The 25264-nt window shown below is 48.3% G+C and overlaps 1 protein-coding gene across 2 annotated transcripts; it reads left to right on the forward strand.

Moving 5' to 3' along the window:
• Positions 1 to 1731: 1731 nt before the first annotated feature.
• mindy2 (MINDY lysine 48 deubiquitinase 2) lies at positions 1732 to 24430 on the forward strand. Of its 2 annotated transcripts, none has more exons than XM_036543742.1 (9): positions 1732 to 2727; positions 5987 to 6044; positions 12355 to 12419; positions 18570 to 18728; positions 19141 to 19243; positions 20189 to 20331; positions 21372 to 21545; positions 22899 to 23075; positions 23772 to 24430. In XM_036543742.1, exons 1-9 carry the CDS (start codon positions 1804 to 1806, stop codon positions 23937 to 23939), a joined length of 1971 nt encoding a protein of 656 aa, XP_036399635.1. In that variant the 5' UTR covers positions 1732 to 1803; the 3' UTR covers positions 23940 to 24430. The 2 variants fall into 2 exon arrangements, with proteins under 2 accessions (XP_036399635.1, XP_036399636.1); XM_036543743.1 differs by having other exon boundaries at positions 23775 to 24430.
• The last annotated feature ends 834 nt before the right edge of the window (positions 24431 to 25264 follow it).

Here is a 25264-nt window from a genome sequence, read left to right on the forward strand (position 1 = left end):
TGTTACATGTGATAAATTATGCGTGCTGGATAAGATCCACCTAAAACTGGAGTAAAATTGAAGACGACTAAGATTAAGGACTTACTGCGAAAGGTCGTGTGAATTTTCCATTATTATCAATATTACCAAGCAAAAATTGATTTCCTCCAATGATCCTATGGTCGGTAATTGTGTGTTAACGGTTCATTACAATATTCAATATTCTCCAGAGAATAGCGAAATTATACAGGATTTGTGGATGGAAAGACAAGTGTTACAGCCAAATGCTATATCCAGGCACTTTACTTTGCTTCTCCCGCCCCTCTGCGGTAATGTATGGTATTGCATTTTGCCTCCGTATTCAAACTCCAATGGGCTTGAGTCTTGTTCCTCTGGCTAAAACGAGTGTTGCGCTGTAAGAATCATAATCGTTTGCTTATGGCATAGTTAACGGCGTGCGATGAGAGCTCGTATAGCTGGTATGAAATGTTCCAACATTTTTGATATGTGTTCCAATTGTCAAGGACTGGTTTGAGACAAAATATAATGACATTGTATTTGGTGCAACATTGACGATAGAGCCCATCTAGATTATCACTTAAAGAAAACGTTTCAAGTAGTGGGAACGATTTAGGACATAGCTCTCAACTGTACCCTCCATTCTGAAATGCTCCTCTGAGTTTTTTCGGTTCGCTATACTCATCAGTCTACCAGTAGGCTGATTTCTTCTGGCGCACCAACAGTGTAAGAAGTCATACTCTGCATACTCTGCAAAACTGTAACCGTTTTGTTTTCTGATATTCATAAATTGGACTTAATTTCTTCTTAAAACGCACTGGCCATCAGATATTCCTCTGATATAATTCACATATATTGTGTTGTACTCAGATATAATGATAGTTCCATTCGGACTCAGTCAGGTTCCTGCACGCATGGGCGTATTTTGTTTCTTTGAACGTTCAACGCACTCGACTCTGAATGGCCGTACATATAATTTGATGCTTATTAACCAATCAGAAAAAGCGCGTTCAGTTGTCGTTGAATAATATGAAAACCCCACACATTTTTATGCTTTTGGGCGTGGTGCGTACACAGGATTTTACTCCGAAAGCCATCGAGACGATAGCCACCATATAACTCCTAATGACAGTAGTTTTTCGTGTTGGGACAAGCAATGAAATCGTTGATGGTTCCATAAACATTAAAACGCAAGACATTCATCATTCCAAGCTTTGTGAAACATATCAAAGCCAGCCTACCCCTTTAAGATCTGTCAGATTTTACATTAACGAGATGGGGCGACAACAGACATTAATTGCGTCTTTATTATTTTTAATTAAGGATGAGGAGTTTTACAGTGGTGAAAGCAACGTTGTCGCTTCTCGTGTCAGATGCGCTTATAATCTTCGTTACATCAAGACTAAATAAATTGAATCGTTTTGGTTCTGAACTACGCGTACCCTTTTTGCCTCTTGGCTTTTAATTTGTTCCTAAAACTTTATAAAGATAAAATGATAATCGAGACCACGTCCCCTTCACGTAAAAATAAAATATGAATATTTATACACACAAAGTATAAAGTAGCCTAGATTGTGCCAGTTATTGGCCAATAGTTGTACATTAATTACTCCAGGAAAATAAAGAAAAATTGAATTTTAAAAAATACTCTTTCATATTATTTAATATTGCCCTTCCTTGACCTGAAGAAGAGGCGTCCCTCTTACGGTGACGTCAGTTCGCTAGGTAGCTAGAGATGTCATGGCGTCTTTGGAGCAGGAGCTGGAGCCGCAATCTAGATAGGGAGTAGCATCGGTGGGAATCGAAATGGAGCAAAATGCAAGCCTGCATCGAGATCTTGCAGAAAGCGCTCTGTGCTCTACAATATGCGCGGAAACGAGCGGTATAAAGGTTACAGAAGTAGTGAAAGGAGCTGTCGATAGCAGTAAGAATAGTGAGCCCTCTGCGCTCAGTACTTTGGTCAGTAGTAGCGACAGTAGTATTTTATCAGCAAGCACTGCCAATGCTCTCTCTGATAATCAAAAATCAGACGTTAGATTGGAAATAAACGAATCTCTCCCGGTTGAGAACACCAACATCCAGCCGAGCGGTTGGTTGGAGACGTCGTCATCGGAACTGGGAGATCAGCTGAGCAACGGGATGGGGCACAGTCTACCGCTAGCTCCAGGAAGCGGCGAGGGTGCCACCTCAAAGTTGGTAAACAACAGAACGGATGGCGATCCGCCTTCTACGATGGAAGAGCCGACTGCAAGGATTACAGATACTCAGACTGTGGTTGCAAAATCTGCGTCGCAGGAGCAGACGAAGATCTCGCCGCCGACGTCGTTGTGCCCAGACAAAACAAGTTTGACAAACGTTAAACCTGGGGCATTGGCTTCCAGTGACCATGTCTCATCCGAGGGGCCACCGACTGAGAGTGACCCCAGCCCCGCTGGTGAATCCCGGAGCTTTGATTCACTGGAATCCTTCTCAAATCTAAATTCATGTCCGAGTTCCGACCTTAATAGTGAAGGAATGGAGGACAGGGTACTGGCCATCGCTTTACAGAGCAACGAGTATGGGGCAGATGAAGCGAAAATCTCTTGCATCAAGGATCGGGGCGCCGGCCAGTCGATATATCACATCAAGTGGATCAAGTGGAAGGAAGAAAACACGCCTATCATTACACAGAACGAGAACGGGCCATGCCCATTGCTGGCTATAATGAATGTCCTTTTGCTGGCATGGAAGGTAAATAACTGGCACAGCTAACTTATAACTCAAAATAATAGTCAGAGGAGTTCAATGTGGAAAGGCTAGCTGTAAATCACTACACTGAAATAGCACTGGGCCTAAAAATACGACAGATATTGCCCTCGACAGTGGTCTCAGTCTTGTTGACTAGCCAACTCTTTCATTGTAGTTATGGTGTTCCAAACAACCTTCAAAGCACATAAAATACGATGATCAGTGAAACATTGGGGGTGATGGATGTGAAAAACGACAGCTGACCGAGTTCAGAGTAATTCCCTTTGCTTAAAAAAAAAAAAAAAAACATTGTAGTGGCCATAGATGCGCATTTGCAGACTGTGTGTCGTCCGAATCAACTTGTCTGTCCGTGGTCAAAAGAATAGACACGCCTCTTGCTATGAGTCTAGTGTCAGTTTCCTCACAATGGGAAACAAATTATGTACTGTCAGTAATAGCACGAAGGTTTTACCCATACCTGCTGCAGCTCATCGAATATTATTTTGTTTCTATTTTTATCCGAGTAGAGCCACCCATTTAATTTACTGTAATTGCATTCCCTCTTTGAAATCTGGATATGGGAAAACTGACTACCGAATATGTTTCCGTTCAAACGGTGAATGTTACATGGCTGTCTTTCAAAAAAAAAAAAAAAAAAAAAACAGACGTAAAATAACAAAAACCTTTTCTCGTCAAACCAAACGTTCACTTCAAAAAGTTGGAATATGAGCATGCAACACAATTGGAAAAGATTGGAAAGCCATATTTGAAATTCGACTAGAAATTGATTTTTTTTTTATTGCACTTAAAATTATTTATTGTAAATGACTTGTGATGGGCAAACTTGATATCATTGTTTATCAGTGTTTCCCATGTGGTAATCATAGATTTTAGATTGATGTGAACTCTGTGAATCTGTGTTGACTCCATCTTTCCCATTTCTGTGTACCTCAGTGAACTCTGTGGTCTACACCAAGCTTCCAACAGTTCACTTGGGAGTGCTGACAAAAGACTTGAATATATTATTTATCTGTCATTTTACTAGGAAGAGCTGGAAGCAAAGCAATTCTGTGGCTGCTGTGGGAGTCTACATTACATTGCATTTTGCAATTTAGCGGTCATTTAGCCTAAGCTGTACACAGCTCAACACGAGGACCATGTGAAGTGGTGGCTGCTGGGAGAAAAGGGTGGGAATGTGTAGTGAAGACTTTAGTTCTGTTGTGTTGGATTCTGCTGCGCTCGATGAGCTCCTTCATAGAGGTTTCTTCTCCTCGGTATGTAGTGTTTCCCCTGAAGCAAAAGCTGGGCTTCTCTGGAGCTGTGTTGTGTTTCCTGGTCTTTTTAAGGGTTGGAATACGGGAATCACCCAAGGAAGAATGGAAAGGACCACGGGGGTGGCGAGTGGGGGAAGCACACTTTACTCAACATGTTGTTTAGAGCAGGGTCAACAGACTAAGTGAATGCTATAATGCAACCAGGCGATTGCATAGAATTGCCTGGAAGTCCTCCCCCCCAATGCACACTGTGCTCTGTATGCCCGCATGGCTTGGCACAGTGACAGATAACAATAAGGACCCTTGACAAATGGGTTAACGATATCGTCTCCCTTTTCATGCATTGCATTATAATGTGACGCCAATTAAAATGTGTTGCCGGCTTAATTCCCCACTGTGGCACTGCTGTTGTACCCTTGGACAAGGTACCCAGAATTTCCTCAGTAAATATCCAGCTGTACGAATGGATGGAATGTAAGAATTGTAACTCATGTAAGTTGCTCTGGATAAGAGCGCCCAGCAGCTAAATGTAAATGTAATGATAGTGCCGTTCTTCCCGTGTTTTTCAAGAACTCCTTACTGTAGTCTCAGAGGGCTGGCATCGTTTTATTTTCCGATGTAAATGCAAGTTGTTGTCTTTCGATCCACACTCCCAGCATTGCTCTACCTATTAATCAAGCCAGTTTGATCCAGTTAACCTCGGTGTGGAAGAAGTCCAGTGGCGGACATGGCGGCTATATGTGTTTTCATCAAGGGGTGGTACAGGGTGGGGTTACAACTGAATCACATGGCTGATTGGTTTTGCACTCTAATGTTGTTGTGAAGGGAAAATTCAACTGTGCTCGGCTTTGAGCAACAGAGTGGATTAGACCTGTGAAAGGGATAGGGAAGAGGCCTAATCCACTCTGCTAAAAGCCAGAGCATGGTAGCATTCTTAAGATGACATAAGTTAATTCCCAGAAAGCACAATAAATATATGAAACATAAATGTAGTTGTTTTTTTGTAAACTTAAATCCAACTAACTTCCAGGGAGTGGGAAGCTGAATTATTTTCAATGTTTCCTGTAACATGAGGGCCACAATATGGTATTGCATGATCTTTTGAAGCAGTAATTTTAAGAATTTTGATGATGTTTATATATTTTGTACTATATATATATATATATATGTGTGTAATCTCATTTTCACTGTTTTGGCACTTACAGGGGCAATGTGTGGCCACAGAAAAAAATGCCCAAATTTGGGGACAGCTTGCACTATGGTTTCACACTGAACATATATAAATCATTCTTATCCTGACCCTTCTAGGCTAAAAGCAAACCTCCTGAATCTCAAGTATCCTAACTTCAGGCACTTTTCTCTTTGAAAATACTTGCTCTTATTGCAGGAATTGATTTGTAATATTGCATCCATCGCTATGGGTGCGGCCCATTTTATTTTTAGTTGTGCTAGACATGTTAGGAGCCATCATTTCTTTTGACATACCATAGCCTTGGCAACACCTACTGTCAGACAAAATCGTGGCCACTCATTAGCAAGTGTTTCTGCAACTCCAAGTCTTTGCTCCAACTTAAAGCCGCATACATCAGAAATGTTTGGCTTTAATTACAGTCTTTGATGGCTGGCAAAGGATGTCTTTCAGTGTGCGGTTTCACATCTGAGCTAAGCCTCTGTGTTGGGTGTACACTGGACTTTCATTAAATCCAGCAGTGTTCTGCGAGATGAGTGCCAGGTTGGGGTACAGAATTTGAATTTACCGATTAATAAGAACACACGCTGCGCCAGCAAGTGATGACAGAGCTGCACGATCTCGGTGGTGACAAAAAGCTTCGGAAAGGGGGCGGGTGTGTCACAGGCCCGATTGCTGTTGAACCAAAAAACCACAACGCAGCTGCAGCTCAGCGGTCAGGAGTTTTCTTTGAGTCTGTTCTGAATTTGCTTCCTGTCGTGTATTACCTCACTGACTGGTGCCTTCCGCTGTCTTGCAGGTGAAGATGCCCCCGATGATGGAGATTATAACTGCGGAACAGTTAATGGAATATCTGGGTGAGTATGTGGGAGTGTCATTGTCCTCTTTTCAAAAAGAACGATAGAGGGGATTAGAGTCATTTTCGCTCTGATCAGACGTGCTACAGAAATGCCTACTAGCCACAGAAAAACAAAAAAAAAAAAAAAGCAACTTTGCATTCAGCCAGGAGGGTGTGCATTGGTTACCTTTTTTTGCCAGAGGAAAATCTCGGTTTTGGGTTGAACCCAGCCAGCTATATTCTTTCCGCTTTGCAGACCCATCAGACCCATTGCTGGCTTTGAGCTTCAACCGGGTACAGTGTGCAGAACATGCTTTCTGAATGTGGAATACAAATTGTGTCCAGTTCCATTTTTTTGTGAAATGTACGTGATGATATGGTTCTAGTCTGAGAGTAGACGCAATTTTAGAAATGTCGCCTTGTGAAATGACAACCTGTGTTGACTGGATCAGCAGGTCTGGTAACAGTGAATACCATGGTTGTGAATTATGGATACAGGGGGCAGAGCTGCTCTGCTCTATCCATATTTACTAGTCTCAGTTCTCCCTCAGTATTTGGTAGGGAGTTTTTTTTTTGCACGTGTATGTTTAAAACATGAAATAACATTTCTCAGAAAACTCTATTTGTAACATCAGTTTGTACCTTCTCGCTGCACTTGGGAGTCTGAGCCAGCTCGACCATAACTGGCTGTTTTTTTGGTGTTCTGTGGTGTTGTAATTGCTTAAAAACCCCATGTTAGAAATTGTTAGTTTGAGTCCACCGCAGTGTTTTTAGCTCCGAGCTCAGTGGGTCACCTAAGAGAAGAGGGACTAATTACAAGCTGCAGAAGGGTTATCGTGACCCACCCTGCCTCGGCAAGAAATGGCTGTGTGATTAGAGCCATCATAACCGGGCCCATCATTACATTCATCCGCTTTCCACTCTCCTCTTTCCTCTTTGTGCTTCTGTATTTTTCGGATGCTTTTGTTGTGATAATTTTCTTCTTTTAATAATTCAGGATCCTAATTTCTGAACCTGCGTCGGTGTTACATAAAGCATGGAAAAGCGTGCTCTCGGAGAGAATGCTCAAAGCCCCCTTCTGGTTTACATATTCCGTTCAGACGTAACACGTTGCTCAACTGTCAGTGTTATCGATTCCAAATTTGAATCTGTTTTCAGTTACAGAGGCAGGGTTTAACTCTTCTGCTGGTGAAGCCTCAAGAGCTGAATAAAATATCGCTGCAGATACAGAGTACATTTGTTGGCCCCGACAAATAAACAGGTGCTCAGCCACAAGTGTTCTTTTTCCCACTTAACTGAATGAATGGACGATTAATACCCGGTCATTCTTTCAAGGGGCACATGTCAGAACAGCAGATGTTTTAAACTGGTGCAGGATCTGTGTACTGACGCTGGTCACTGCAGCTCTGTTCTGACTTCAGCCCACTGACAGAGATGAGGAGAGGGGCGGTAAGGGTGGAGACGTCCTGCTTAATTTATTTATTTTTGGGTGGGTGCTGAGTGAAAGCATGGCATGTAGAAGGGTGGCTGTTTTGAGTCAGTGTGACGGTGGCGGGGTGCTCACAGAGGCCCCGCACCGGGCCCGGGGAGCAGTTTGGGCCGACCCTCGCCGACAGGCGTGAAACGGGAGCTGCTTGTCTCCTCACGGCATGCTGGTCCTCCTCCTCCGCACACGTCCATCTGTGCTGAAACCAGAAACCCGGAGACCACAGCTACGGCCTAACCGTATACAGCAACACACTGGTTGCCCTAGTGCACGTTGGGATTTTACAGCCCCCCCCCCCCCCCAAAAAAAACCCTTGCACACGACCGCAACTCTAAGGAATGGCTAACTCTGCAGTTGATTTTCCAAACACCAAATCAAACCCAAAACCCCAAAGACTGGCAGTGTGAAATACGATATGAGGAGCGCTTGCTGTTGAGTAATACGCAAGCTTGAGAGACCTGAAATGGATCCAGATATGTCATGCTACGGGAGTGTTGACCTTCCCTGGATTTATCCCCTCCGCATGCCAAGGCCCCCAGGATATTCTTCCTTCGGCGGCAACAGCATTCCACGCTGTGCTGCCCCTCGGGACATGCCACGAATCGACCAAGATCACGGGAGATAGCGGGATCGAAATAGATGAAGCCAAGCTGGCCCAGCTGAATGTGAAGATGCATTATATGGATCCCTGGTAGCAAGCCAAGTCCCAGTGATGGCAGGCAGTAAAATTTGCACGCTTGGCGTCTGGAAAGGGAACATTTCACAGTGGACTGACAGGACTCACGCTGTCGTGGCAAGAGCACTGCATTGTGGGTATGAGCGAAAACTGGCCTCAACTGGAAATAACTCCCCATAATAAATTGGCTAGTATGTATAAAATACGGCAAAGTGAGGGGAAATAAAGCCCATTGTTAAAAGAACAGGTGTCCAGTCAGATGGAGGCGAGATCGCAAGTTATTCATGCAGCCCCTGTAGGTTCTGCCATAAAGCTAAAAATAAAGCAAAAATATGCACTGTAAGGTAATTATCACAAGCATTTCTGTGCCGGTGTGCCATAACGGTGTATGCCAGTGATTCATTTACTACATTTACTCAAAAAAGCTCAATTAGTAAGTGATCCCTCAGCTCATGCAGAGGGACACATTACAATGAGTAGAGTGCAGTTATTTTAACCGCTTGAGAGATAATCGGACAAGCATGCAAAACCATTAGAAAATGTGTATCGAGCTGGATATGGAATATTGGCATAATATTTGCCACTTATCTGCTAATGTGAATGGAAGCGTCTCTGTTTACTTGCGCATCACCCATTGCGAGGCACGTACATCATGTTCCTGCAGCTAATTAATTGCAATTAAAAGGCACGCACTATGATAAGGGGGCACATTTGGCAGTAAACAACAAAGAGATGAAAATCATTTTCACCATAAACACACAATAACATGACGCAAGAGAGCTCCCCTTGTAAATGTTTATCAGGATGTAAATCTGATGTAGAAAAGGTCTGGTTTAAACTAAGGAGCTGGGCTGTAACTAAATTAGAGGGGAGATTTTGTTTTTCAAAGAGGCTCAGGTTTTAATAGAGACAGCAATAGAGACCAATAATATTGGTGTCAGGAGGCAGACACAAAAAGACCGTAGTGCCCACATCGATTTTCGGAGAGGCGTTGGCACCGCCAGCTCGTTAAGTTTGACCGAGGAAAGATGGTCCAATGCTGCCTCTAGACCTCTCTGGCTTCTATTGCCAAGGGACAGCTCGAATGAACACATCAGGCCACACACACCAGGGCTTCTGTATCTCTCCGGAGTTAGGATGAAGAACACTTCCTGTTCTGGTTGTCCTCTTTTAGCCTTCTGGGTAATCTGGAGTGTGCGAAACCCCCCCCCCCCCGGTTCCCCAGCTCCTCCTAGCTGTTTCCCTTGCACTGGTGAGGAGGGGCAGGCTGTCTGTACTCTCTGCCCCACTGGCTCTGGACAAACCCATGTCTGTCAGTATGGGCACTGGGTGTTCAGTCAGTCCGGCCCCTTGGTCAGGCACCGTGTTTAAAGTGCATACAAATAAATACACAGCCAAATCATAGTTGATAGACTTTCATTTTTATAAAAGAATAGCTTTGGGCAATTTGAATGTTGCTAGTTTTCCCCCTTTTTCTCCAATCCTTCTTGAGCTATATATTTCTCAGGATGAGTTGGTACATTTATTTGTCATTGTCTTACTATAAATTGCAGACTTTCATTTGTGCACATTGGGTACGCTTCTGTCTCTCAACAGACCCACTTCAGAGGAGAAGTCTCAGGTATCGTTCACAAGGGAACGTCCCTAAATTACCGCTTTCGGAGTGTGTGGAGCCAACACCGTCTCACACCAGTGAGGGGCTAAAAGCACATAATTAATGGTTTGGATCTCAGTGCAGGCATTTATCTTCTGTAACATCCAGGGGAGCAGGTAATTCTCAGCCCAGGCCTGATACGCCTCATAAGGTTGTTATTGTTTCACCACCAGGAAAAATCAATGATCTATGGAGAAGTGCCTGCAGAAGTGCGTATTTACTGCCAGCTGTTTAAGGTGCTGAATTAATGGCTGCCACAGGGCATATTAGCAGCGGGATTTCAAAGATGCGGCCTATGCCGTGGCACAGAATCACTGGGGCTGAGTCAGGCGGGGAGGTTATAGAGAGACACTAAATGAGCCCATTCATCGCGTTGGGGCCGTTAGCGGCGGCGGGGTTGGCCCCCTCACGGGGGCGGAGAATGAGCGCTTTGAGATCCGCCAAGGGCGCGCTTGACAGATCCGCTGGACGGGAAGCGGGGAGTCAGGGAGACGGCATCCAATTGAGGCGGCGGGGGGTAGGGGCGCCGCGCTGACCGCCCCCACCCCCCACCTTCCCCCAGCCCCCCGCGATGCCGTGGCCTGAATTCGATGAGACAATTCAAAGCTCAGATTGGCGCTGGGCCGATGCGCGGGGCGGTACCGCCGCGGGGGAATCTGTGAGCGGCAGACTGCTCTGCTCACTTTCCGCGCGTGAGTTATGCGGCTGTCACGGCACGACAGAGTTTAGCGGAAAGGTCCGCTGACACGCTCTTCCCGGAGGCAAGAGCGAGAACAAGAATGTCCCACATCCACCCTAGGGTCAAACTTGCGCTGTGTCGTTATACTGCACATGATGTGGAGACCAGGTAAAGGAAAACGTCCCTAAACATGCTGATTGTATGTGTCAGTTGTGGCTAGGGTTGAATTATAGTTCATGTCATGAGCATCTTTATGGTGAGTATAACAGTCCATTTTTTCATGCCAAGTGAAAGGGCACAGTGGCGGTAGGAGAAGATGAATGCTGTAGAGAGGTGTTCCATGCCACAGAGATGCAACCTACAAAGAGATGTTCTGATGATCCAGTGTGGGTTCCTATAGTGAGGTGCTGTCAGTGGCTGTAGCTTTCGCAATAGCACACAAACTACAGACAATCTACACTGTTTTGCGAGCATAATCATTTACTCTATATACGCATTGGTGTCAATTATTGTGTGAATTATTTGTTTTATTGTTAATCAAGGAGGATAAAGGGGAACAGATTGAAAGTAATGATACATTTAAAGGTAAAGTTTCAGCTTCCCCTGTTTCCAGCTCACCAGCCGCCACTGGGTGCTGTTTCATAGGAAGGTGCTCTGGGTTACATTGAAGTTCAACAGTAAAGAGCTCTGTGATTGGCTGAGGTTCTGAGTGCCAGAAAGAGTTATGCTGTAGTGAAGTTCTGTGTACTGTAGTGAGGTTCTCTGTGCTACTGCGAGGTTCTGTTTTGGAGGAAGGTGCTCTGGGTTAGAGCGAGGCCGTGTTTGCTGTAACGAGGTTCTCTGTGCTATAGTGAGGTTGTGTTTCACAGGAAGGTGCTCTGGGTTAGAGCGAGGCCGTGTTTGCTGTAACGAGGTTCTCTGTGCTATAGTGAGGTGTGTTTCACAGGAAGGTGCTCAGGGTTAGAGCGAGGCCGTGTTTGCTGTAGCGAGGTTCTCTGTGCTATAGTGAGGTTGTGTTTCACAGGAAGGTGCTCTGGGTTAGGGCAAGGCCGTGTTTGCTATAGCGAGGTTCTCTGTGCTATAGTGAGGTTGTGTTTCACAGGAAGGTGCTCTGGGTTAGAGCGAGGCCATGTTTGCTGTAGCGAGGCACTCTGTGCTACTGTCAAGTGCCCTGTGCTGCAGGACGACACTCTCAGCAGGGTACATGTCACTGTGTGGCTCTTTATCCCAGGAGGGCCAGCTGAGCAGAATGTTAATGGCTCTGTGTGTGTGTGTGTGTGTCGGGGGGATGGGGGGGTTAGTCTGTTTGGAGACAGGTGCACTCAGATTAACACTGTAGCCCAGTGCGGGTGGGGGGCTGCTGCTCCCTGTCCAAACCACAGTTCAACAGGAGCGCCTCTAACCAGCCAAGGATTTCGCCGCCACAACTGCTGTCAGTTTTTTTTTTTCCCCCCTCGCGGGTCGAAGGCCGCTCTTTCTTCCCCTGCCCCGAGCACCCCCTGCGCATGTCCACGCATGCTTGACCCACGCACCGGCACAGGCAATTCCTGAACACAGCTGGCCTGTTCTTTTCTCAGTGTGCTGAGACAAGCTCTTCTCACAGAGGCATTATAAGAAGTGGGAGGGGGGGGGTGGGGGGAGTCTGTCTTGGCGGTTTCACGTGATTGACGCGAGCAGACGGCGTGCAGATCACGTGGAGTTATTAATAAGAGAGCGTAGCGTGGCGGCAAGACTGACACTCCCGCCGCCCCGCCCGCATGGTGTGTTTCACACACCACTCTCGCGCCTTGTCTCCCGGTGCTTATTTCCGCGCTCTCTCTCTCTCTCCCTGCAGGCGACTACATCCTTGACGCCAAGCCGAAAGAGATCTCCGAGGCCCAGCGGCTGAACTATGAACAGGTAAAGGGGTAAGGGGGGGAGGGGCTGCACTCACCTGCCTGCCCACGAGTCACATGTCAAAGCATCATGCGCTAATTCTGGCAGGATAATGGCTCTGAATGACACCGGGCCACATGTACCGAGAACCCCCACCCACCCACCCACCCAGCTGTGAGAGCAACACATGACCCACTGCTGTAAATCTCACCCCCATTATCACTTCCCATCCCAGAATATCTCAGTCTACCTGGTGTTGTGGCAGCGCCTTCGTCATTCACAGCTTCACGCACAGCATCGGCGGTCCAGCTTCATTGTTCAAGCAAAGCCCTAGCAGTTGGACCCCTGTGCCTGTTTTATAGATATACCATATACATTTTCTTTTATTTTTAATGGCGTTTCACCATCACACTACCACTTTGTACATTTAGAAGGACCAGTATGCTGTATTTTCATTACACAATCCAGAGGATGGTAGAAGCATTTTGAGTCATCTAAAGTAAAAAGCCATGGAGAAAAAAAACACTCTTATCCCCATATATCCCCTATAGAGAGCTTACATAACAGTTTGTCAGATAAGGCCAAAGGCATCAGGTCACGTGGCTGTGGACACTCAGTTCAGAGGGAGCGCAGCATCTTAGATTGCTGTACGTGGGCGGCAGTGTAGCGTAGTGGTTAATGAGCAGGACTCGTAACCGAAAGGTTGCCGGGTCAATCCCCGCTGGGACACTGCTGCTGTACCCTTGGGCAAGGTACTTAACCCACAGTTGCCTCAGTAAATATCCAGCTGTGTAAATGGATAACATTGTAAAGAACTGTAACCTATGTAAGTCGCTTTGGATAAAAGCGTCTGCCAAATGAATAAATGTAAATGCAAATGTGGCTCAGTGGGTTCATATGGAGGCCAGTGCCGTGTACAGAAGACACCGTTCCCGGGTTTCGTCCCTCGTTCGCGTGTGGAATGTGGCAGGGGCTCTCCCTCCCAGAACCCCCGTCTTTTCACCGTAATCTCAGCATTGCTATGGCACAAGCGGAAGCAGGAGGGAGCACCAGCCTCATGCGCATGCTTGCGGAAGAAGGTCCGCTGTGCGGTGTGGTGACTTCTGCTGCACTCAGTCTTCATATGTGCCACATGCTTCTAATGTGCTTCATATGTGCACGCTCATAGAGAATTCTGGGCCTTACCATTTATAAGCTATAGACTAAATAAATACTGGGGTCTGAACTGGGCTCAACCCAATTTAACGTATTCAGACCCCATGGCGTTTTAACTGATGCTCTGTTATTGTTCATCTGATCGTAAAAAAAAAACAGAAGCAGCAGCTACAGCATGACGATGAGACCCGCCTGCAAATGTGCTTTCAGCAGAGCGCGGGGTTCCGAGGCCCACGGCGCACCACGGTGCCATAATAGCTCTAAACTTAGCCTGGCTAATGCGCGGCAGGGCCCGGCTCTCTGGGGCCCGCGGACATGTTGTTTACCTAAGTGGAGGGTTCAGGCTGAGGCTTCCCCGAGCTGCTGCACCTGAAGGGCAACTGCTCGTATTCTCATGATATCCGGCCCATGTAAACCCCATGGCTGCTGAACCTCGGCGCGCCAAGTATCACCCTAACGCCTAGGGAGGCTGTACGAGGCGTGCTGTCGAGCAGCGGGGGGAAGCTGGAGCGCGCCGTCGTAGGAGTCAGGAATCGCGGTGGGCGGCGAAGAGAAACGAAAAAATAAACACGGTGCACGCGCTCATTTGCATTGGGTGCAGCCAGACCGGGCACAGAACTAAGGCTCCTCTCCGTCACTGAGGAGTCTAACCCTCACAGGTGCGTCTATTTATAAACCCGATGCCGGCTTCAAAAAGCGCCATTCCGCCGCCCGACGCCGTCTGGATGGGCTGGCGGCTCTGATGTTTCCTCTCCGACGTTCCCGCGTGATCGCTCTGCTCTGCGGCCCTCTGTGACAGAGCAGGCGGAGGGACGGTCAGGCGTAACTGCAGGACTGCGGTGGAACTGTGGCAGGAGGGGAAAGGTCAAGGGGGGGGTGGCCAGGGGGTCAGCGTGTGACACAGGTGTGGGGGACCCACCCTCAGAGGCTGCCCACCTAAGCACCCTCTGTGCGGTCTGGAGCCTTCGTTACAGGGGATCCCTCTGGCAGGGGCAGGTGAAGTCCGCCCCTAAACCCCCCCCCCCGCTCTAAAGCTGGTACCCTGCTGAAACAGCCTGGGACATGTCTGATGGAAGAGATCAGTGCTGCCTGTAGAGTTAGCTAAGGGCATCATTAGGGTGTGAGCAGCCTCTGACCTATGAGGCAACATGTGAGGCATTCAGGCGGTGATCCCTCTCACTCATAAATTGCAGCATTAGGAAGCTGCTGATTATTGGAACGTGTGAGACATTTCCAGTACTCCTCCACTGCTCAGCTTCCTGGAAAGGAGTGGCAGTGTACAGTCAGGGCCTGGTCACTACGGTGCTCCCCACGCCAGCCTAGCAGTGGACCAATCGGGCAGCTCTCCAGTTGCATAATGCTTCTGCAACAGTCTACGGTGACCAGCTCAAGCTGGCCTCACTCACCGCTGACAATGCACAGCACCATAAAAGGAGACCATTACAGATTATGAACTAATTGTTTTTGTTTTACAGTGTTTGACCCACCGTATTTTTCCATGCTGAGTTTACAGTTCGAGGCGGGGCGCAGTTTAAATCCATAGCCAAATGTAGAAAATCGCGCTTCTCGATAGCGGATTTGTCTGTATGTAAAATGTGAGCTGATGAAGATCCCTCCTCTTCAGGGCTCTGTGCCGGGCGCCGGTTACCTCTGTGGGAGGATGATTGGTAGCGCTGAGAGACTGCCAGTCCTCTGACAGGACTCAGAAGTTATTGGACTGATACAGATGAGAATTTGACTGGAGCCCAAGCAGTTTACAGCCTCTTGTTTTGTCGTTTTCAAGTGGCTATTTATAAAGTCGGATGGGAAACTCCAGGGGTAACACCATGCGATCCCTGTGCTATGCTATACAGCCAGTGTATGGGAATGGGGGCGGGGGGGTCGGGGGGCGAGGGGGATTGAGCTGGGGGGGTGTCACACAGGACCCAGACCTGCCCGGGCTCTGAGCTTTCGGCTGCCAGCGCTGAGTGATGACTCCGAAGCCAGGTCTGTGGCGCCGGTTTTGGGCTGTGTGAATTATCTCCTTGACGACAGGCTCACGTGACAGGAAGGGGGGCCTGGAAATCCAATAAGGAAGCAGACTCTGAAAAGCTTAAACTGAAACGAGCTGCAATCAGCCTAACAACGGTCTGATCTGTGCCATGACACAGCGTCATTTAATACACCGTCCGTTAGAATGGGTAAGAGGTTTTGGGAGGGGGGATTTTCCATCCTTCTTTTGATAGCTCGATGAGAGCTGAATCAAAATCAGGCAGATTCCTCAGGAACCCCCTATCCCCATCCCCCCCAGCAGCAGTAAACTGCCTCAGTGCGGGAAACGGCAGAATGAGGAATACAGAAGCTTTTCGGAAAACGCTGCCGCCACCACAGCCCTTGTGGCGTCCGGCCAAGAGCTAACAACTTTCAGAGTGAAGAATTTGGTCTCCCTTGAAAATAGTGTCTGCCCAGCTCCAGATCATTCATGCATGAAGGCGAGGTCGATCACACGTACAGCAGTAAGTGTTGGGCCTGGAGACCTGGGATGGCGGCGCTTGCCTTAAGTTTTTCTTAAAATAGTTATTGTAGCCGCCCGTGAGGGTATGAGGAGTGAAAGGGTGGGGGGCCGAGGCTGAGTTCAGCGAGGGGGCGTGGAGACTCGGTGTCTAAGGTGGGGAGAGAGTAGTGTAGCTGCGAGGGGAAGCTGGCCGGACTGTGCACTGGGAGAAAAGGCAGCAGTGGGGGGGGGGCATTGGGCCAGTATTGGGCGGCACAGCCAGCTGGGGACCCATGTGGCTTAAGATGGCCCATCGCACACGCTCAGTGGTGACGGTGCCTGGCGGGGCCGCTGCTCCCTGGGTCTCTCTCCCTCCGTCCCTCCTCTCTCTCTTTCTCCCTCCCTTCCCCTCTCCCTCGCTTCCTCTCTGCTTCAGACTTTCCGTCATTCCTCATGTCTGTCATGCCCTTTAAAGCAAAAAATTGCAACATTTCAGAAGCCTGTTAGAAGTCATAAATACTGTTATAAAACCATTTTTTAATATTAGACATCCTCTGCTACATTTTTAGATGTATGTGCCCAAAATTACGAAATAGTGATTCATGTGGCCATTTTGTGTTTGTTTCAATAATGCTGAGCTCAAGTAACAGAAATTTAATATGGTGAAAACATCCTACCCATAGCCTATGGCTATGCCAAGCCTGGATCCACTTAAAAAAATAAATGGTGGTGCGGGAGGGTGGGAGGGGGGCATTTAGCTAAGTGAGCTAGGCAACCATGCACAAGCAATTTATCTAATGTTTGCTAACCATCTAGATACCCAAACAGTTATCTTTCTAGATATGAAGAGAGGTTCTGCTAAGCCGGACCTCGTGCTGTAATAGCAGCAGAGGATACGTTCAAACTTTTTCATTTCCGTTGAATTCTTCTTTAGAATGTAAGCTCCTCGTCTTTTCCAGAAAGCAGTTGAACTAATTCGGCTTGACTCTAATGTCTACTCAGCCATCATGTGTGTTCTTTATGTAAGCTGTTGTGCAATCTACGAGTTATTTTAAGGACCATGTACAGCCTTTTTATTCGGCGAGGGCCGCGCAAACAGCAGCGTCGGCAAAGTTCAAGCTAGCACGGGGGAGCAAGAACATTGCCCTGCAGTCCAAAGTGAAACAGTAACGCGTGCTGGTTACATTCAGATCAAGAGGTCAGCAACTCCTCCGTCCAACGCTCTGAGCCATATGTAGACCAGTGCAAAGGCACGCGATGAAATGGTATGGCCTTTCTAACACTGCCCTCCAAGGCACAGCAAATTGGAAAAAAAGAGCAAAGGGCAGACAGGGAAGAGGTGGACAAGAATGGGCCCTTTCCCAGAGAAGCGGGCATTAGCGTGTGACCAGCAGGTGTGGAGTCAGTTGGTTCACAGTTCAACAGCAGTGGTACCACAGTGATCAGAATGGCTCGTGGGAATTGTAGTTTCTGGTATTGTAGTGAAGCTTGCTAAGCAGATCCACGCATTTCACTTACACTCCTCAGTATAGCGGACTCCGTGATCAGTAGCTTTCTGTGATTTGTACTGAAGAAATAACAACAAAGGGATTTCATGAAGTGGCTAATATTAGAAACAATTCTTGCAGCATTCAGGTAGACTACTTAAAGGCTTTGTCTGATGATTCAGTCATCAGTTCAGTCAAAATGGATGCGTACGAGATCGAGATTAGAGAACGCAGGGTGGACAGGATCGCTCTCATCAGGCGGGCAACGATCCTGCACTGACCCGTAAAGACTGGGGGAAAAACATCTCGGGAGGGAACCATCGGTCCTTACCACCCCCTCCAGCCCTGCCCACGTGACATCATCTGACTCAGAGGCCGGGCCGTGTGCCCTGTGGCACGTGGGGAGTTAATCCCCGCCAACTGCCACCTAATCCAGGCCCGCGCAGATGTGTCCGCGAGAGGCTGCCGACGGGGTCCTTCTGTAAGCTGTAAAAAGTGGAGGAGTCGTTCCCCCACTTCCACCCACCCCCTCCCAGTGTCCCGTGTGGGGAAAAAAACAAAACGTAACAAAATACACACAATGGCCTGCGGTCTTCCTGTGGGGGGGGGGCCAGAGACAGCTGCGAGGCCTCCTCCAGGGGTCAGGCACAGGCCGGCCTTGTTCAGGGCGTGTGTGTGTGTGTGTATGTGTGTCAGGGAGGGTGCGTGGGTGAGCCGGGACTCCTCCCAGCCCTGGCACACTGGGGAGGGCCAGATTACTCTTCCCATTTCTCATTTTGTTATTCGGAAAGGAATTAGCTCTGTTAAGTCGATGTGTTTTTCTCTCTTCTCTGCTCTCTCTCTTCAGGGCTACATTGCCCTCAATGTGCCTTTGTCCTTGTGACAGGAAATGGTTCAATTTCTGCGTGTGATGGTCAGGTCTGCAGGGGCTGTGAATAGAACTAGATTCCCATTTATCAGCATAGTCATGATGATGATGATGATGGTAATGACGAAGATGACAACGATGATGATGATGATGATGATGATGACGATTAACATCCTGTGTTGTCCCTCCAGAACATGAGCGACGCCATGGCGGTGCTGCACAAGCTGCAGACGGGCCTGGACGTCAACGTGAAGTTCACGGGGGTGCGAGTCTTCGAGTACACGCCCGAGTGCATCGTCTTCGACCTGCTGGACATCCCCCTCTACCACGGCTGGCTGGTGGACCCCCAGGTCAGTCACGCGCCTGCCACCAACCGCGCAAACCAAAGTCCCGCTTTGCTCCGGGAATGCCGCGCTGCTCACCGTTCCTTTCACCTCCCCTTCTCTGTGTTTTCAAGCCATTCCACTGACTCTCCTCAGCAGCCTTCATCTCTGGAGTCGGTAGCACTGTGGGGGCGCTCAGAGGTTGCAGCTGTTCGAATGATAGGAGGCTCAAGTAACAACTTTGAATGTTTGTGAATAAAGGAGACAGTGTCCTGGGCATGCAGGATGAAAGGGAGCAGAGCCCCTCTGTGATAGTACTGTGAGACCTGATAACAGCACAGAGGAGGGACCGGCCAGCGGAATGCCGAGGTGATAGCCGCGACCTTGATAGCGGGTCTGACCGGGCCTCCCGTCTCCCTCTCCCTCTCCCTCCCCACAGATGGCCGACATCGTGAAGGCGGTGGGGAACTGCAGCTACAACCAGCTGGTGGAGAAGATAATCTCCTGCAAGCAGTCGGAGAGCAGCGAGCTGGCCGGGGAGGGTAGGTCCGCCCGAGAGCGCGTCACCTCTGCCTCTTTCCGCCCCCACCTCCCGGAGATGCGGGCCGATCGGCCCCCGAAAAAAAGCCGCCCCTCCTTTTCCTCCAGCACGTACTCAGTCGCGCACTGCCGACTGAATAAACCAGCCTTACTCCCCCCCAGCCCTGGAGGACCGTGCTCTGGCAGGTTTCTCAGTTGTTATTCCAAAAGACACTCCCCCGGGCTCGAGAGTGGGGGGAGCTGTATTGATTTAATCAAGACAATAATCAATTGAATCAGGTGGTCTGAGCTGTCTGGTGGGGGAGGAAGGCCTGCCGACTCCGCGGGCCTCCAGGACCGGGGTGGAGATGGGCCTCGGGTTCTGCCCGGAGACCGTGTTTACAGGCGCACAGGCACGGCTCTGGGCCCAGCCCGCTCCCGCAGGGGGGCATATGGTGCACCGAGTGTGGATGACGAGGCACTTTTATTTCGGACGTGGGCGCATTTCCTTGCGGTTTGCTGCTGTGTAGCTTCATCACATAAACAAGCGGTTAAAGTGGGAGCTCAGCATGGGTACTCGAAATGTGTCAGCCAGTGCCTGCACGTGCCTGTGTGTGTGTGTCTCTCGGTCTGTGTTTCTGTCTCTCAATCTGTGTGCGTGTCTCTGACTGTCTCTTTGAGTCTCCTCTTCTTCCTGAGACTGTGTCCCTGTATGTGTCTCTGTGTCTCTCATTGCAGTTAGTCTGTCGGTCTCTCTCGATCTCTGAGTGTCTTTGAGTCCCTTACAATCTGGGGCTCTGTGAATGTCTGTCTCTCCCACAGTGCCTCCATGTGTGTGTGTCTGAATGTCTCTCTTTCGCTGTGAGTCTGGCTCTCTCAGCCTCTGAGTCAGTGTGTGTGTATGGCTCACAGTATGGATGCATGTACCGCGCCTGTGTCTCACTGTCTCTCTCCCTCTGTGGCCGCAGGCTACGTGGCGGAGCAGTTCCTGAACAGCACGGCCACGCAGCTGACGTACCACGGCCTGTGCGAGCTCACGTCCACCGTGCAAGAGGGCGAGCTCTGTGTCTTCTTCAGGAACAACCACTTCAGCACCATGACCAAATTCAAGGTGACCAGCGCCGCCCCCGGCACCTTCTGCTCCAGCATTCCCTCATCTCACTCAGTCTGGAACAATACACTTCACCTCACAGCTTCTACCCAGAGCACTCCAGATATGTCTGTGGAGAAGTGTCACATTTCAGCTTCACGCCCTCCAGTGGACACTGGGAGGTCTACAGCTGCTGAATGCAGCTGTTATGCAGTGTAGACTGACTTCCTCCTTAACTCATACTTTACATCCGAGCCCCCAAGAAATCCATGTACTAAAGGCAGTGATTTGGCAAATGTACGAGAGTGGGTTTTATATTGCACTGTTGTATGTTTGCCAAATCACTCCCCTAATCACTCCCCTTATTTCACATCCATAGAACAGCTTTAATTGCCTGTTCATACTTATTATGCAGTATCAAATTATCTCTAGATCCCAGCCATCGGTCACAAACTGGACCTCATCTGCAGCTGAACGCTTGATCCCTCTCCGTAAAATAGACCTTATCCCTTTGTACTTCCATGAGGAGTAGTGGCTAGGACATTGGACTCCGGGCAGTTTTAGGGTTTAAATACCAAGTTGGAAGAAGGATGTTATCATATATGCTCCTATAAAACACCATAGAGACTGCATACATGTACAGTTACAACGTCTGCTGTATAAATCATGTAATCTTTCCCCAGATTGATAGTATGACAGTGTTAGCAGGCCCACTGTGGGGCTGGATCAGAGGGGTTGAGACCTGGATTTGACCCTCATATTCACCCCCACTGAAAGGCACAGGTCCCGCCTCCGCTTCTTATATTCTGGTTCTTCCTTTACTGTCCTGCAGGGGGAGGTTAGCCAGCTTCGATACAGTGTCTGGTTAGTGAACTAATTGTTGTTATTATGTTGTTGTTGTTCTTGCTATTATTAGCGGAAGTAGTAAGGACAGTATCAATAGTTAGAATTTGAATGTCTCTGGATAAAGGAAGCTCACTCCTCCCTGGTAGCGCAGGGATTTTGTGGCACCCCGTCTGTAGAGCGCGGCTGTGACGGATGTCACCGTGTCCGTGCTGCAGGGCCAGCTGTACCTTCTGGTGACGGACCAGGGCTTCCTGACCGAGGAGAAGGTGGTGTGGGAGAGCCTGCACAACGTGGACGGAGACGGCAACTTCTGCGACTCCGAGTTCCGCCTGCGACCGCCGTCCGACCCGGAGACGGTGTACCGCGGGCAGCAGGACCAGATCGACCAGGTCAGACCTCAAAGTCAGGGACCCGCACAGGCCGGTCCTGAAAAACGCTCTTTTTGCCTGGCTGATAAGCTGAGTTTACTTAGAACAGAGAAAAAGTGTATATGCAATTAAGGTTTCAGCACCACAGATCTAGTCATTGTGTGAGAGATTCTTCACAGGGTTAGCAGAGTGCTGTGTGACTGTGGCCTGATCGATAACTTGCACACTTTCTTGTAAGTGAAAACATTTTCTAATGTTTTTAGTTACTTAAAAGGCACCTAGGGTGTTTCTCTGGGGGCTGTCTATGAGAAACACAACTGAAACATGTTGAGTATATGTACCAACCATATATAAAAGGGCCATTTACCTGGTTTGTGCTTGGTTAGGCCAAATAAACACTTACCTGGGGTACATTTTCAGACACCTATCGATGTTTCATTTCCAGAAAACTTCAAATTAATTTCAAGGTCCAATAGTTTTTTCTTCGGAGAATAGCTTTAGGTGCTCTTTAAATCATCGCTGTCCAAACAACAAGCTGCCCCGGTGTGTTTCTAAAACGTATTCCTTGTCATTTTTTTCGTCTGTTTCACTGTACTCATAAACGAGCATGTCTCAGCCGACAGAGACACAGTGCAGTGAGAAACAGCGAACACTCCAGCTCATCTCCTGTGCCATATTTCTCTCCTTTCCCTTCCTGTCCCAGCTCAGACCAGGCTTTGGAGAAGGGGAAAGTCCTTCAATAATAGATGCTAAAAGCTCCCCTACATTACTCAGGATTACAGCCCCCCTGCATTTAGATGTCTGAATGCCTTATCAGCAGATTAGAGTGAGGAATCTGATGCCCCCCCTCCCTCTCCCTCTCTCTCTCTCTGGCCAGATTGGCTGTTTAATAATGGATGATATTTGTGTCCCCTGTGTATTTCGCCAGCCCGACAGCTTCCTGGCGTCTCACTGCCATGGACAGAGACAAATGCCACGCTCCCCGATAGCCCTGTCTGACAGGGTCCAGAGTTGCGCCGTATGGGGTAGAGGGACGCGAGGGCGATTGGGGGGGGGGGGCAGGATGAGGGGGTGTCACGGGTCAGCGCGATCAATGCTGCGTGTCTCTCTCGGTTTTCGTCACGTACGCATGGCGCAGACGCCCATACCCCAAGGGTACACGCAATGACAGACAATGACGGCAGCCATAGGTGACGCAAGATGTGCGTACTCAAAGCCGAGTGGACGCATTTCATCGGCAAGTCCCACCCCTTCATAAAATGTACAGCTTTCACTCGCATGATCCCCAGGCTTGCCGGGACTGGAACAGCTAAGTAGCTGTCGCGGTGGTGGAAGTGCTCACACACAAAACACGGCCCCTCTCTTTGTGTGCAGGACTACCTGATGGCGCTGTCGCTCCAGCAAGAGCAGCAGGCCCTGGAGCTGAACTGGGAGCAGATCCCGGAGGGCATCAGCGACCTGGAGCTGGCCAAGAAGCTGCAGGAGGAGGAGGACCGGCGTGCCTCGCAGTTCTACCAGGAGCAGGAGCAGGCGGCCGCCGCACAAGCACAGGTGACCGGAGTCAATGCGCCAGCGAAGAGACAGTCAGATATCCCAACAATCCGTCCATTCACTGGACGACAAAACCGTCAGTGTCAACAGGGGTTCATGCCCTAAGATGGCACCTTGAATGATTCATTGAAAGACAAATCTTTGGAAAGGGATTGGTTGGCTGTGTCCAAACACCCTCAAATTTAATTGAGTCTTCTTCAGTCGATAAAACATTTCATCATATTCAGTCCAATTATATTTTATACAGAGCTTTCTAAAAGACAGTAGAATTCAGGAACAGCAATGATTTTTTCACCAGGAAATAAATCACTTTGACAGACAGAAGTAGAACCAATTAGATGTAATCAATCTAACACTGATATGAGATATGTCTTGATGGAACACACCATCTACCTGATGGTTAGCACATCAAACCAAACACTTACTTTGGCATTAATTTTCAAAGATGTATTGACCTTTTATAGATGACTTGAAGCTTGAATGAGATATTAGCTAAGTGATAACACTAAAGTTTGGCCTTGATAGCTTCTCAGACTCTGACCCCAGATGCCTTTTATGTGGTGCTAATGGTAACCATTCATCTTTTGAACAGAAGCATACTGTAAATTGCCCCTAGTAAAACGAATGCAGAACAGAGCAGCTCCTACCGCTGCGTGTCAGTAACAGCGCTTGCATTCTCTCTCCACCTGGGCGCAGCAGCAGGGACAGCAGCAGCCAGCAGGGGGCGACGCGGATGCAGGAGCAGCGGCGGCGGCGGCAGCGGGAGCCGCAAGCGCCACACCGAGCCCAGGGAAACAGCCCAGCACAGGCGAGCGCAAACCGAAAAAGGAGCCCAAGGACAAGGACAAGTGTGTCCTGTTGTAACAGAGGAGGTGGGGGGTGGGAGGAGGAGGAGGAAGGGAGGGGGGACAGCATTTATTTTATGTTCACCTGACACCCAACGCACAGCCCCCTGGGAGGAAAGAACAACAAAACAAGAGGAGGCCGAAGAGAGAGAGAGAGACACACGCCACCTGTGCCTGATGCTACCTACACATCATCTTTTTCCCTTCAGTTTTTTAACATCAAGGAGACGAGAAGGGTGGCCATGACAACCACTACTACATCTTTGATACAGTTGGCCAAACTTTGCTCTAAGTTGCACACTGCACTATATTTATGATGGAGGGTTGCGTGCGTAGGGGTTACTATATTTATAACAAAACAACTTAAAAAAAAAAAAAACAAAACAAAATGAGCTAGCTAAAAAAAGTGGATAGTGTAAAAATTGCACCTTCTCATTGCGACATGGTTTTCTAAAGATAGCATTCATCTTCATTTTTTTTTATTTTACTCAGTTAATAAGCTATTTTGTATAACAATATACAGTACACATATTAAGAAGCACCAATATGAATTAATTTTTATTTGGTCATTTTTTTTTGTTGTTGTTGTTGGGATTTTTTTAGATTTTTTTAGCAATTTCTGCCCAGTGTTTGGTTGCCACGATGATTGTGTTTGTGTCGATCACAGGTCTTTTTGCTACCAGTAATCAGATGAAGAGAAGCAAAGGGCAGAGGCCAGATTCTGCTGACAGACCCGCATTCTGTGCTGTGGAGTGGGGTGGAGCATTCGCTGATGCCATGGCGTTTGTCTTAAGAGTGATTTTTTTCTCCGTCTTTTCGAGTGGCTGAAAAGTCTGCCTGACTATTGGTCATTCAAAAAAAAAAAAAGGACCTGCGTGCGTTTACGAACGTTTCTCTGCATTTCAAGGGATTTGGTGTTTATTGCCAGTGGGGGGAAAAATGGCTGAAGATCCCTCATCGCTAACCTCGCAGCGTAATCCCTGTAATCTCCGAAAGCGGTCTGATCCCGGTTTGCCTTACTCGGGACGATGCGCACTGCTGAGGGACCTGTGAGGCGAACTGTGTGGGACCGCCTTCCGTAGCTACCCTTTCAGCGTGTTTGTGTGTACATATATACATGTATGTGTGCGTTCGTATGTACAGCCATATCTCGACTAGATGCCATTGCTTCAAAAAACCATGTAGTTTCAGCACAGCAGGTCACAGGTTCGGATGGGACTTGGTCTTAACTGTAAGCTTGCAAGGGTTAGCATGTAGCGTAGTAGCACTTAACTGCAGGGTAATAAGGCAGTGGTGGTTTCTTTGTGTCATATATTAGCGGTCTGGACAGTTACAGACAGCAAG

This window comes from Megalops cyprinoides, chromosome 13 (genome assembly GCF_013368585.1).
Source record: "Megalops cyprinoides isolate fMegCyp1 chromosome 13, fMegCyp1.pri, whole genome shotgun sequence".
NCBI lineage: Eukaryota > Metazoa > Chordata > Actinopteri > Elopiformes > Megalopidae > Megalops > Megalops cyprinoides.